A 15,013-nucleotide genomic window follows, 5' to 3' on the forward strand; every position below is an offset into this window, starting at 1 on the left:
AAATAGTACTAGCCTTTGAGAAGCTCTCACAATCTATTAGCTATCAAAATTTAGTCTCTGAGTTTATTTCATTTTTTAACTTTTTATCGTTGAAAATTTCAAAGATGTTTATATTTAACAGATGAATGAATCTCCATGTATCCATGGCCCAGCTTCAATAATTATTAACTCATCATCAATCTTATTTTAATGATACCTCCACCTACCCCCCTTCTCCCATATTATTATTAAACATCTTTATTGGAGTATAATTGCTTTACAATGGTGTGTTAGTTTCTGCTTTATAACAAAGTGAATGAGTTATACATATACATATGTCCCCATATCTCTTCCCTCTTGCGTCTCCCTCCCTCCCACCCTCCCTATCTCACCCCTCTAGGTGGTCACAAAGCACCGAGCTGATCTCCCTGTGCTATGCAGCTGCTTCCCACTAGCTAGCTATTTTACTTTTGGTAGTGTATGTATGTCCATGCCACTCTCTCTCTTTGTCCCAGCTTACCCTTCCCCCCTCCCCGTATCCTCAAGTCCATTCTCTAGTAGGTCTGTGTCTTTATTCCCGTCTTGCCCCTAAGTTCTTCAGAACTTTTTAAAAAAAATATTCCATATATGTGTGTTAGCATACAGTATTTGTTTTTCTCTTTCTGACTTACTTCACTCTGTATGACAGGCTCTAGGTCCATCCACCTCACTACAAATAGCTCAATTTCGTTTCTTTTTATGGCTGAGTAATATTCCATTGTATATATGTGCCACATCTTCTTTATGCATTATCTGTTGATAGACAGTTAGGTTGCTTCCATGTCCTGGCTATTGTAAATAGAGCTGCAGTGAACAGTTTGGTGCATGACTTTTTTGAATTATGGTTTTCTCAGGGTATATGCCCAGTAGTGGGATTACTGGGTTGTATGGTAGTTCTATTTTTAGTTTTTTAAGGAACACCCATACTGTTCTCCATAGTGGCTGTATCAATTTATATTCCCACCAACAGTGCAAGAGAGTTCCCTTTTCTCCAAACCCTCTCCAGCATTTACTGTTTGTAGAAGCAAATTCCAGACATCACATCATTTCATCCATAAATATTTTAGGATGTGCCTATAAAATATAAGGATCCTTTTAAAAACATAGCTATACTACCATTATATGCCTATAAGTTAATAATTTCTTAATATCAAATATTTGGTCATTACTCAAATTTTCAATTATCTCAATATGTTTTTTTTTTTTAGTTAGCTTGAGTGCCCTTCAAATGGATTCATAGAGCCTGTAAACAAGGGGCAAAACTTACCATATATGTCTGGGTAAAATTTGCATTATGAAAAAAGTTATGTCATCAATCTAATATTATCTCAGTCATAGATAGTTCCCAAAGAATTTAGCTAAAAAAAAAAATTGCCTCCAGGTACAAATATACAAAGCAAAAATGAAGTAGTGATACATTATTACAGAGTTTTTGTCCAAGTAGAGAAAATAGAGATAGGTGGTATTTCTCTGAAAGTTATCCCTAGTCAAGACCTTGAATAGAGTTTTCTTTTAAATCATTAGGAGGAAGTGAATTTTGTGAATGAAATATGGGTGACCCAATTCTTCCATGTATTGTTAAGTTCTTTATATCTTATGCCATAGAAACTGTGAGCAGAAAGATATTTGAATACTCCCAGCTGAGCTGATACAGAATCAGAATCAACAAGCCAACCAGGTTATTTATGTTTCTATGGGAAAGTAAGAGCTAAGAGCTATGTCTATATTTAAGTCTCCTGTTAAGAAAGGGGGAAACAGACACAATATCATAATGAAATCATAGCGAACATTACTGAGGGCATGGTAAATGCCTGGCACTATTCTAAGTGTTTTACACGTATTTATTCATCAGGTCATCACAGCAACCTCATAAGGTAGGTACTATTATTATACCCATTTTACAGATCAGGAAACAGAAGCCCAGGTTACATATTCTAATAAGTGGCAGAGCCAAAATATGAACCCAGGAAGACTGGCCCCAGAGCCTATATTGACCTTACCCAGTATACTATATATCTCTCAATACAAGGTTTCTAGTGAAAATTGTTATATTTTTTTCTAACGGTGAATACATCATTTCTGTTGAATTATAACTTACTTGTTTTCAGATTCTGGCATGTGAGAAACTTTTGGAAGAACAAGACGAAGCAAACACCTGTATGATAAAGTAATATAAAAAGTGATGCTTAGGAAGAAATATGTGAAAGAATATATACCAAGTTATTAATCTTGATTAGCCCAGGAGGCAGAAGTGAGAAAAGAGAGGTAAAAAAGGAGATTATTTTATTTATAGGTCTTTGTATGTCTTAATGGTTGCAATGAAAACATACCAACTTTGTAATTTTGGAAGAGTAATTTAATAAAATAATTTTAAAACGAAAATGTTGCTTGACAAATTCTTAAATAGTTCCACAGTTTATATAATTGCCCCAAATCACCTGCCAGAACATCAGATATAGTGTACAAGTCTTTTATATTTTTCTTTCTATAAAGGAACCTGGAACTGGCCTTTGGGTTCCACATAAACTAGGATGAATATTTTTTGAAGGGATCTGACGGCATGATGACAAACTGACAAAATAAGGTAGTTTGTAAAGTTTCAAATCCTAAAAATCTTTAAAAAGAAAAAACACCATCAATCATCCAGAATAATTTTAGATATTTATCTGACTAAACGTATGTATCTCAAGACTCCTTCTGATACTTTTGTATCTGTGACTCCATTTCCCTTCAGAAGTATGGCCTCAAGTATAGTTAACCAATGGGAGAATCACTATAGAACCCTTCTGGTTTATTTTTCCCACTGGCATATTCTCAGTTACATCATTAGGAGTTACCATGTCCTAACCTCACCTTCCTCTGTCTCATTATTGTATGTAAAAGTTCCCTTTTGATAAACCATTTTCCTTCATACAAACAGAGAAAGGGGAAGATCAGTTTCAACTGATATCTTTTTTTACCTTAAGCATCCCTACCAAATTTCCAATAGCATTTTTCACATAAATAGAAAAAAAAATCCTAAAATTCAAATGAAACCACAAAAGACCCTGAACAACAAAAGCAAGCTTGAAAAAGAACAAAGCTAGAGCCATCACATTTCTTGTTTTCAAACTATACTACAAAGCTATAGTAATCAAAACAGCATGGTATTGGCATAAAAATAGTCACATAGACCGATAGAACAGAGAGCCCAGAAATAAACCCATATATATACTGTCAACTAATATACGACAAGGGAGACAAGAATATTTAATGGAGGAAAGATAACCTTTTCAATAAGTGGTACTGGGAAAACTGGATATCCACATACAAAAGAATGCAATTGGACCCCTATCTTTCACTACTCAGAAAAACTAACTCAAAATGGATTAAAGACTTAAATATAAGACTTGAAACCATAAACGTCCTAGAAGAAAACACAGGGAAAAAGCTCCTTGACAATGATTTTTTGGATATGACACCCAAAGCACAAGCAACAAAAGCAAAAATGAATAAGTGGGGCTACATCAAAGTAAAAAAGCTTCTGCACAGCAAAGGAAACTATCAAAAAAAATGAAAAGGCAACCTATGGAATGGGAGAAAATGTTTGCAAACAATATATCTGATAAGGGGTTAATATACAAAATATATAAGGAACTCCTACAACTCCACAGCAAAAAACAAATAATCTTATTAAAAAATGGGCAAAAAAAAAAAAAAAAGGACAGATGGGCTTCCCTGGTGGCGCAGTGGTTGAGAGTCCGCCTGCCGATGCAGGGGACACGGGTTTGTGCCCCGGTCCGGGAAGATCCCACATGCCACGGAGTGGCTGGGCCCGTGTGCCATGGCCGCTGAGCCTGCGCGTCCGGAGCCTGTGCTCCGCAACAGGAAAGGCCACAACAGTGAGAGGCCCGCGTACCGCCAAAAAAAAAAAAAAAAAAAAAGGGCAGAGCCCCTGAATAGGTATTTTACCAAAGAAGACATCCAAATGGCCAACAGGTACATGAAAAGATGCTGAACATTACTAATTATCAGAGAAATGCAAATCAAAACCACAATGAAATATCACCCCACACCTGTTAGGATGGCTATTATCAAAAAGACGAGACATAACAAGTGCTGTAGAGAAAAGGGAGCCCTAGTGCATTGTTGATGGGAATGCAAACTGGTACAGCCACTGTGGTAAACAGCATGGAGGTTCCTTAAAAAGTAAAAATAAAACTACTATACAATCCAGCAATCCCACTTCTGGGTATATATCCAAAGGAAAGGAAATCACTATCTTGAAGAGATAGCTGCACCCCCATGTTCACGGTAGCATTATCCACAATAGCCAAGACATGGAAACAACCTAAGTGTCCATCAGTGGAGGAATAAAGAAAATGTGGTATACGTACACACACACAAACAGGAATATTATTCAACCAAATAAAAGAAGAAAATCCTGCCTTTTGTGACAACACAGATGGACCTTGAAGGCATTGTACTAAGTGAAATAAGTCAGACAGAGAAAGACAAAAACTGTATTGTCCACTTATATGTGGGATCTCTAGAAAAAAAAAAACAAAAGAAAAAAAAAGAAAGAAAGAAAATCCAAACACATAGAAATAGAGTAGAATGATGTTTGCCAGGGCCTGTGGGTGGAGAAAATGGGGAGATGTTGGTCAAAGGGTATAAACTTCCAGTTATAAGATGAATACATTCCAAAGATCTAACGTACAGCATGTGACTGTAGTTAACCATACTGTATTATACATTTGAAAGTTGCTAAGAGAGTCAATCTTAAATGTTCTCACCACACACAGTGTGTAATTTTGTGAGGTGATGGATGTATTAACTAATCTTACTGTGCTATTTCATAATACAAATGTGTATTAAATCACCAGGTTACATATCTTAACTTATACAATGCCACCATTTGTCAGTTACATCTCAATAAAGCTAGGAAAAAAACCACTTGGTATTGTAGGCATTGACTCAGCTTGATCCCATCAGTACTATTTTGGCAAAGTTTATAGACCAAGAGTAACATGTACAGAGGAGATCCTTTCACATCCACAGGATGTGGATTACTTACTTTAAAGCTATAATGACTTGTTGTCTGTCTTCTGAATATTGAGCTAAATATTCCAAAGCTTTTTCTGCCACGATTTGTTGTTCATTCTATAAAGAACAAATATAATATGTTAAATTACATCTCAAAGTGATACTTATAAAATGTTATCTATATTCCTGTCCATTAAGGGGAAGACAAAATCTGAACTTGTTTGTTTTGTATTCTAAAAAGAGCTACTGCAAGATGGTAGAATGAAGATATAACTCATTGACAAAAACAGAACAGGTTCATATTGGCCCCAGAAAGCCACTCCTCCCTATCCATAAACACTTACAGCCTTGCCAACACTGCCTTGAATTCACTAGGACTAATCTTACTGTGCTCTTTATTCCTGTTTGTCAGCAGTAGCCAAAAGAACCCTGGACTCTGAGGTCACCCTCATTTCCAGCACCCTCTGTAAATCCCTTTTGTCCTCTTTTCTCATTTCTCCCCAACTCCTCCAACCCTTCCACTATGCTTTCTGAAATTCAGTCCATTATCAGCAAAGTCTCCTCTATGAGCAACTTCTTCCCAGAAAGTTCCCTCTACATTCTTTCTCTAATGGAAATCTAGGTTTCTCCAAGGACACTGCTTCCAATAAAGCCCTCTCAAGTAGTGGCTGTTTTTCTTTCATCTCCCTAGACCTGGAGATGGAGTAGGCATCATTTTTGCTCTTCATTGCTGTTTTAGAATTATTCTCCCTCTTGCTCCCTAAAACCCCCAGCTTTGAATTTCCTGTCACCAGACTATATCACCCATTATCCCTCACTGTTATGGTGAACTGCTCTCAGACCATTTCTTCTCATTTCTTAATGATTTATCTACTCCTCACAGTTATTTTTTCCAAAATATACTCCTGTCAATTTTTGGCATTTTCATTATACAGATAGATGATCCTTTTAATATCCTAGTCTCTTATTTCCTTGAATTCCACTCTGCCAATTATCTTAGCCATTCACTAGCACAGTCTTTCACTGGGCACTGTCATCACTAAAAGCCAGGTCATGCAAGTGAGGCTCCTAGGGTACACAATTTATGGACACACTCATTCTCAGGTTGTGCATGGACCAATTCTAGGTGCCTCACTCCCTCACTCTTGTCTTGTACCCTGCTCTATTTCATGTATTCTACCATCTCCTACCTTTCTAATTCACTCCCTCTACCACTCCAGCAATCCTTCAACTGCATTAAGATCTCCAATACATTGATACTACTACTATTTCACCATCCCTCATCCCCTTGAAGTCCTCCTCTGTATCCAGTTTAAATTCCATGGGGATTAATTATAATCACTCCCTTGTTCCTTGATTTTCCTGCCCCTCTTTTGCTTCATTGTATTCACCTGGCAAAACCATAAGCCTGGTTAAATTCAACTTTCTAGTGACTTTTGTGCCTGCATCCATGCAGCTGAAAGTAGCTGGGTAAAAACCTGTACAACTATTTGTTTTATTTTTAAAACTTCATCAAATGGACCTTACTGCCACAAGGCAAGCATACCACACTACCCTTGCCATTCACTTTCTTGATTTTCTGGATGATTAGTTGATATCTTATCCTCTTTTCTCAACACCTAACACCTCCTCTCCTATTCTCACTCTCAGGTGATGACCTTGTTTCCTACTTCACTGAGAAAACTGAAGCAGAAAGAGAACTTCCACAGATTCCCACTACCACTTCTATTCACACACCAGGAACCACACCACATACTCTGCCTTCTCAACTGCTATCATAAATGAACTATCCATGTTTCTTCCTAGAGCCAAACCCTAAACTTATACACTTGCATCCATCACCTCTTGCCTATTTAATGACATTACTCTAACAATTTTCATTTTTCTCTCTCACATTGTCAATTTTTGTTCTCTTAACTGGGTCATTCCTATTAGCAAATAAACATTCTCACTCATCCCATTTAAGCAAACAAACAAACCTCTTGATCCTACTTCTCTCACCAACTACTGCCCAACTTAAAAAAAAATTTTGTTTTCTTGCCCAACTTCTTTTCTTCCCTTTGTAGTAAACTCTTCTAAAGAATTGTCTATACTTACTGTATCCAATTCCTTTCCTTCAATTCTCTCTTGAGCCTACTATAATCAGGTGTTTGTCCTACCTCTACCAAAACTGCTCTTGTCAAACTCACCGATGACCTCCATATTATAAATTCCAATGGTCAGTTCTCAGTCCTCACTGTATTTGACCTATCAGCAACATTCAACATAGTTGATCACTCTTTCCTCCTTGAAACACATTTGGCTTCCAAGACACCACATCATCCTTGTTTTCCCCTACCTCATGGATTACTCCCTTTCATTATCCTTTACTGGTTCCTCTTCTTTTCTCCAAACCATTAATGTTTGAGGGTTTCAGGCTCAGTCTCTGGTCCTCATCTCTACTGCATATATACTCACTCCCTTGGTGATGACATCCCAGTCTCATAGCTTTATATACCATCTATATATTAATGACTCTTATTAAACTTTTCTCTTCAGCCCAGACCTCTTTCACAACTCCGGAGTCATATATACAACTGACTATTCAGATCTCTACTTGGATAGTCTAATAGACATCTCAAATGCATCATGTCCAAACTGAACTCCTGATTTTCACCCCAACCGTACTCTATTTGCAGCCTTTCCTAGTTCAACTGATGGCAACTCCACTTGATGACCCAGTCTCTTTCTCTTATACCCATCATCCAATCTGTCAGCAAATTCTGTTATCATTTACCTCCACTGTTATCTCCCTTATCTGAGTCACCTTAATCTTCTCTGGATTACTTCGAAAACTTCCTAACAGGTCTCCTTGCTTGGTTTTTTTATGGTCTATTTTCAATAAAACAGCCAAGATGAAAGTCAAATCATGTCACTGCTCTGTTAAAAACCTTCCAATGGTTCCCCATGTCATTCAGAGTAAAAGTCAAAGTCCTTTCACTGGCCTATAAGGATCTACATAATCCAAACTATCACCTCTCTGACTTCATCTCTCACTAATCCCACCCTTTATTCATTCTAGCCATACTTGCTTCCTTGATACATACCTTAGGGCCTTTGTATTGGCTGTTACCTCTGCCTGTATTACTCTTCCTCTTCACTCCCCCCATATATCTACAGGGCTAACTCCCTCAACAATTTCAAGTCTTTGTACAAATGTCATCTCCTCGATGAGACCTATCTTCACCACCCTATTTAAAAAAAATAACTCACACCAATCCCAGAGGATTGTTATCCTGCTCTATTTTTCTATATTATCATCTTCTAACATATTATATAATTTCTTATTTATTATGCCTATTATTATCTTCTCTCCTCCTGCTTGAATGTTAGCTCCAAGAAGGCGTATCACTGTTTTGTTTACTAATTTATCCCAAGAGACTATAACAGTGCCTGGCACTTAGTAGGTGCTCAATAAATATTTGCTGAATGAATGATAGTTTCACTAGCACTTGAAATGCCTTTTGCAAAGCAATTGTAGTAAGTAAAAACTGGATTCCACCCTTGTTCTTTTGTAGAGATATATTCAGTTTCCTGGGTTTGGCTCATCCATCCTTCCTTCCATCTTCTAATTCAAACTACTTGAGGCTTTTTTTTTTCCTGATTCTTTCTCCTCTATTAAAATTATTTTCCTTTTCAGAAATATAGTTCTATAATTCTTCCATTGGCTTTCTTCTGCTTTCCATCAAATGTAACTTTATAAACCTTCCTTTAAAAAGATATTTGCCTTTGGGTTCCCCATTAGAGATTTTTCTCTCATTTCCTGCACAAGCACATCATGTATCTACATCTGCCAAATATTTTTCCTCTTCCAAGAGTTCTATTATCCTATTCATTAACATCAAAACATATCATTCAAAACTGTATTCAGCTACTACTTTGGGCAAGATATTGGGCAAGGGACTAGAAATATGGCCCTCAAGGACTTTATAAGTCAAGTTAGACAGACAATCCATGCATTAGCAATATAAGGCAGTATATATGATACAGACCAAATAACTAGCATACACGTTAAAAATTACTGAAACTTAGAGTAGAAAGAGAGCAATTGAGGACTGGAATTGATTTGGGAAGTCTCTACAGTGGAAGGAAATCTTAAGTTGGACTTTGAAAAGGTGGCATTTAAATAAGAACATTTCTTAAAAGATGGGATGGTACGAACCAGACACAGAAAAAGGAATGTGACTGGCCTGTTTGACAGACACTGTATTTGCTTGGAGTTATAGAGGGCCTGTGCCTCCACCATTCTAGATCCTGTGCCTAACGTAATGGTGGCTTACATCACTATAATGATGATACAGGGGAGTAATATGAGATAAAGTAGAAGAGACAGCTGTGGCCAGATTGTATATCGTTAATAAGAACAGAAACACTATATGCGTAGATCAAGCTTCTTTAATTACAAATCACATTTTCAGCCATCCTCTTAGTCAATTTTCACAATAACACTGGAGTTAGGTATTATCTTTATTTTACAAATGATGAAATTAAGATTCAAAGAAGGGAAGAACTTAAGTGGCAGAGCCAGAATTCAAACCTAGTCTATCACCTAGTCCAAGAGCTCCACAGTTGCTACAATGCTTCTCCTAATCCTGTATATTACTAAGACCAGAATTTTGCAAGTAAACAAAGGAGGTGCAAGTATTTAATACTTCTAAACTAAAGTCGCTTTCTGGTTACAAACTAAAAAGGTCCATTAAGATTTAAACTGTGTTTTTTTTTTTTTTTTTTGCAAACTGATGATAAAGATAAGTTTCCAAATAGATGACTATTTTTCTGCATGGTATAGTACTTCAAATCTCAAGTTTCTAATAAAAGTTAATGTTTTGCTATGCTTAGTTTTTCTGTTGTTTTAAGCTGAAAACTATTACCTCACTTTGTTTTATTTACTTTTCTCTATATCATAAAGCAATGAAGAGAAATAAAGCAATTCTGCAACAAAGCTTGGTGTGAAAACAATGAGGCAAAATAGAGGGTAAAGAAAGGCCTCTCCTGTGCCTAACTGATGATGATTCCATTCTAATTGTCTCTGAAAATGGAAAAGAGGTAAAAATCTCATAGATGGGTACATAAGAATTACCTGAAGAGCACACTGGGCAGCTAAACTGAAGAACATGGAAACTAAACTTCTATTTGTAACTACATCATTCTCTTCTTGTTCTTCAGCTCTTAATAAATTCTCTGAAGGAGCAATTGCCTGCAAAGCTGAAAAACAAGGAAACAATTAAAAAATGAGATACTCTTATCAAAGATAATAGCTATCTCTGGTTAATTATATCCCAATGACTTTGGAATTTGTTTTAAGAGCATTAATATCTTTAAAATATAAATTTTCATAAAGTCATCTAAATTGCTAAACTGTCAAGGAGGACTTGAATGTCACAAAAATGCCCAACTAGGCAATTCACCTCTATGAATTTATTCCATGGATACATCCGAAAAGTGAATAAAAACATACAAATATGTTCACACAGCAATTTTTTGTAAGAGTGAAATATGGAATGAACCTAAATTTCATCAATAATGTATGGGTTAAATACAATTTGGCACATCCACATAGTGGATTCTAATACAGAATAAAGTAAAAAAAAAGAATGGTGGTATTATATTTCCTTATATGTCTTAAAGTTAGACCATGATAAGTTAGATATATATGTACTATAGGCCTTAAGTAACAACTAAAATAACAAAACAAAAAGTTATACCTAATAAGCCAAAGAATGAGATAAACATAATTATAAAATATTAATTAATCTAAAAGCAGGGCAGAAAAAAGAAAAATGGCAACAAAGACCAGATAGGACAACTAGAAGACAAATAACAAGATGCTAAATTTAAACTTAGCCATATCAGTAATCATGTTAAAATATAAATGGTCTAGGGCTTCCCTGGTGGCGCAGTGGTTGAGAGTCCGCCTGCCGATGCAGGGGACACGGGTTCGTGCCCTGGTCCGGGAAGATCCCACATGCCACGGAGCGGCTAGGCCCGTGAGCCATGGCCACTGAGCCTGCAAGTCCAGAGCCTGTGCTCCGCAACGGGAGAGGCCACAACAGTGAGAGGCCCATGTACCGCAAAAAAAAAAAAAAAAAAAAAAAAAAAAAAAAATATATATATATATATATATATATATGTGTATATATATATATAAATGGTCTAGATGATCCAATTAAAAGACAGAGATAGAGAGACCTTTAAGATGGTGGAGGGGTAAGACGTGGAGATCACCTTCCCCCCCACAAATACATCAGAAATACATCTACTTGTGAAACAACTCCTTGAGAACACCTACTGAACGCTGGAAGAAGACCTCAGACTTCCCAAAAGGCAAGAAAATACCCATGTACCTGGGTAGGGCAAAAGGAAAAAGAAAAAACAGAGACAAAAGAATAGGGACAGGACCTGCACCTCTGGGAGGGAGCTGTGAAGGAGGAAAAGTTTCTATACACTAGGAAGGCCCTTCACTGGCAGAGACTGGGGGCGGGGGGGTTGGAGGGGAAGCTTCAGAGCCATGGAGGAGAGTGCAGAAATAGGGGTGCAGAGGGCAAAGCGGAGAGATTCCCGCACAGAGGATCAGTGCCGACCAGCACTCACCAGCCTGAGAGGCTTGTCTGCTCACCCGCTGGGGTGGGCAGGGGCTGGGAGCTGAAGCTCCGGAGTTGGAGGTCAGGTCCCAGGGAGAGGACTGGGGTTGGCTGGCTGAACACAGCCTGAAGGGGGCTAGTGCACCAAAGCTAGACGGGAGGGAGTCTGGGAGAAAGTCTGGAACTGCCTAAGAGGAAAGAGACCATTGTTTCAGGGTGTGCAAGGAGAGGCAATTCAGACCACTGCCTAAACAAGCTCCAGAGACAGATGAGAGCCGCGTTTATCAGCACAGACACCAGAGACGGGCATGAAACGTTAAGGCTGCTGCTGCAGGACCAAGAAGCCTGTGTGCAAGCACAGGTCACTATCCACACAGCCCCTCCCGAAAGTCTGTGCAGCCCACCACGGCCAGGGTCCCATGATCCAAGGACAACTTCCCCAGGAGAACATACGGCATGCCTCAGGCTGTTGCAACTTCACGCTGGCCTCTGCCGCCACAGGCTCGCCACACATTCCGTACCCCTCCCTCCCCCTGGCCTGAGTGAGCCAGAGCCCCTTAATCAGCTGCTACTTTTTTTCCCTGTCTGAGCGGAAAAACAGATGCCCTCAGGAGACCTACACGCAGAGGCGGAGCCAAATCCAAAGCTGAATCCCAGGAGCTGTGCGAACAAAGAAGAGAAAGGGAAGGTTCTCCCAGCAGCCTCAGGAGCAGTGGATTAAATCTCCACATTCAACTTGATGTACCCTGCATCTCTGTAATACCTGAATAGACAACGAATCATCCCAAAATTGAGGCGGTGGATTTTGGGAGCAAATGTAGACTTGGGGTTTGCTTTCTGCATCTAATTTGTTTCTGGTTTTATGGTTATCGTATTTCAATATTTAGAGTTTATAATCACTGGTAGATTTGTGTATTGACTTGGTTGCTCTCTTCCTTTTTTTTAATATATAGATACATATACTTTTTCCTTTTGCACTTTTCATGCGTGTATATGTGTATGTGATTTTGTCTGTATAGGTTTGCTTTTACCATTTGTCCTAGGGTTCTGTCTGTCCATTGTTTTGGTTTTTTTTTTACTATAGTTTTTAGCACTTGTTATCATTGTTGGATTGGTTTTTTGGTTTGGTTGCTCTCTTCTTTCTTTCTTTTTTTATTACTTTTTAATGTTTAATATTTTATTTTAATAATTCCATTTTATTTTATTTTTCTTTCTTTCTTTCCTTTTTTCTCCTTTTCCTCCGAGCTGTGTGGCTGACAGGGTGTTGGTGCTCCAGCTGGGTGTCAGGCCTGTGCCTCTGAGGTGGGAGACCCGAGTTCAGGACATTGGACCACAGGAGACCTCCCTGCTCCATGTATTATCAAACAGCGAAAGCTCTCCCAGAGATCTCCATCTCAACGCTACGACCAGCTCCACTCAATGACCAGCAAGCTACAGTGCTGGACACCTTATGCCAAACACCTAGCAAGACAGGAACAAAACACGACCCACTAGCAGAAAGGCTGCCTAAAATCATAATAAGGTCACAGACACCCCAAAACACACCACCGGGCACAGTCCTGCCCATCAGAAAGACAAGATCCAGCCTCATCCAACAGAACACAGGCACCAGTCAGCTCCACCAGGAAGCCTACACAATCCACTGAACCAAACTTACCCACCGGGAGCAGACACCAAAAACAACAAGAACTAAGAACCTGCAGCTTGCAAAAAGAAGACGGCAAACACGGTAAGTTAAGCAAAATGAGAAGACAGAGAAACACACAGCAGATGAAGGAGGAAGGCAAAAACCCACCAGACCTAACAAGTGAAGACGAAATAGGCAGTCTACCTGAAAAAGAATTCAGAATAATGATAGTAAAGATGATCCAAAATTTTGGAAATAGAATGGAGAAAATACAAGAATCATTTAACAAGGATCAAAAGGAACTAAAGAGCAAACAAAGAATGATGAACAACACAATAATAAATGAAATTAAAATTCCCTAGAAGGAATCAATAGTAGAATAACTGAGGCAGAAGAACGGAAAAGTGACCTGGGAAATAAAATAGTGGAAATAACTACCACAGAGCAGAATAAAGAAAAGAGAATGAAAAGAATTCAGGACAGTCTCAGAGATCTTTGAGACAACACTAAATGCACCAACATTCGAATCATAGGGGTCCCAGAAGAAGAAGAGAAAAAGAAAGGGACTGAGAAAATATTTGAAGAGATTATAGTTGAAAACTTCCGTAATATGGGAAAGGAAATAGTCAATCAATTCCAGGAACCGCAGAGAGTCCCATACATGATAAATCCAAGGAGAAACATGTGAAGACAAATATTAATCAAACTATCAAAACTTAAATGAAAAGAAAAATTATTAAAAGCAGCAGGGGAAAAGCAACAAATAACATACAGGGGAATCCCCATTAGGTTAACAGCTGACCTTTCAGCAAAAACTCTGCAAGCCAGAAGGGAGTGGCAGGACATATTTAAAGTGATGAAAAGAAAAAACCTACAACCAAGATTACTCTACCCAGCAAGGATCTCATTGAGATTCAACAGAGAAATTAAAACCTTGACAGACACACAAAAGCTAAGAGAATTCAGCACGACCAACCCAGCTTTACAATAAATGCAAAGGCAACTTCTCTAGGCAGGAAACACAAGAGAAGGAAAAGACCTACAATAACAAACCCAAAACAATTAAGAAAATGGTAATAGGAACATACATATCGATAACTACCTTAAATGTAAATGGATTAAATGCTCCAACCAAAAGACACAGACTGGCTGAATGGATACAAAAATAAGACCCATATATATGCTGTCTACAAAAGACCCACTTCAGACCTAGGGACACATACAGACTGAAAGTGAGGGGATGGAAAAAGATACTCCACGCAATTGGAAGTCAAAAGAAAGCTGGAGTAGCAATTCTCATATCCGACAAAATATACTTTAAAATAAACACTATTAAAAGAGACAAAGAAGGACACTACATAATGATCAAGGGATCAATCCAAGAAAAACATATAACAATTGTAAATATTTATGCTCCTAACAGCAAATGCTAACAGCCATAAAAGGGGAAATCGACAGTAACACAGTCATAGCAGGGGACTTTAACACACCACTTTCACCAACGGACAGATTATCCAAAATGAAAATAAATAAGGAAACCAAGCTTTAAATAATATACTAAACAAGATGACTTAACTGATAATTAACTGATAATTTACAGAATTATTGCATCCAAAAACAACAGAATACATTTTCTTCTCAAGTGCTCATGTAACATTCTCCAGGACAGATCATACTATGGGTCAGAAATCAAGCCTTGCTAAATTTAAGAAAATTGAAATTG

General features: G+C 38.0%; 1 protein-coding gene across 1 annotated transcript in view; it reads right to left on the reverse strand.

Moving 5' to 3' along the window:
• The window catches only part of TEX11 (testis expressed 11), a 345,012-nt gene that overhangs the window by 77,743 nt on the left and 252,256 nt on the right, over positions 1-15,013 (reverse strand). The window contains exons 18-20 of the mRNA XM_012535167.3: positions 10,163-10,287; positions 5,075-5,160; positions 2,117-2,173 (exon numbers count right to left, since the gene is read on the reverse strand). Coding sequence (XP_012390621.2) covers positions 2,117-2,173; positions 5,075-5,160; positions 10,163-10,287 — 268 coding nt within the window. The remainder of the gene's footprint in view (positions 1-2,116; positions 2,174-5,074; positions 5,161-10,162; positions 10,288-15,013) is intronic.

The sequence above is a fragment of the Orcinus orca genome, chromosome X (assembly GCF_937001465.1).
Source record: "Orcinus orca chromosome X, mOrcOrc1.1, whole genome shotgun sequence".
NCBI classification, from domain to species: Eukaryota; Metazoa; Chordata; class Mammalia; order Artiodactyla; family Delphinidae; genus Orcinus; species Orcinus orca.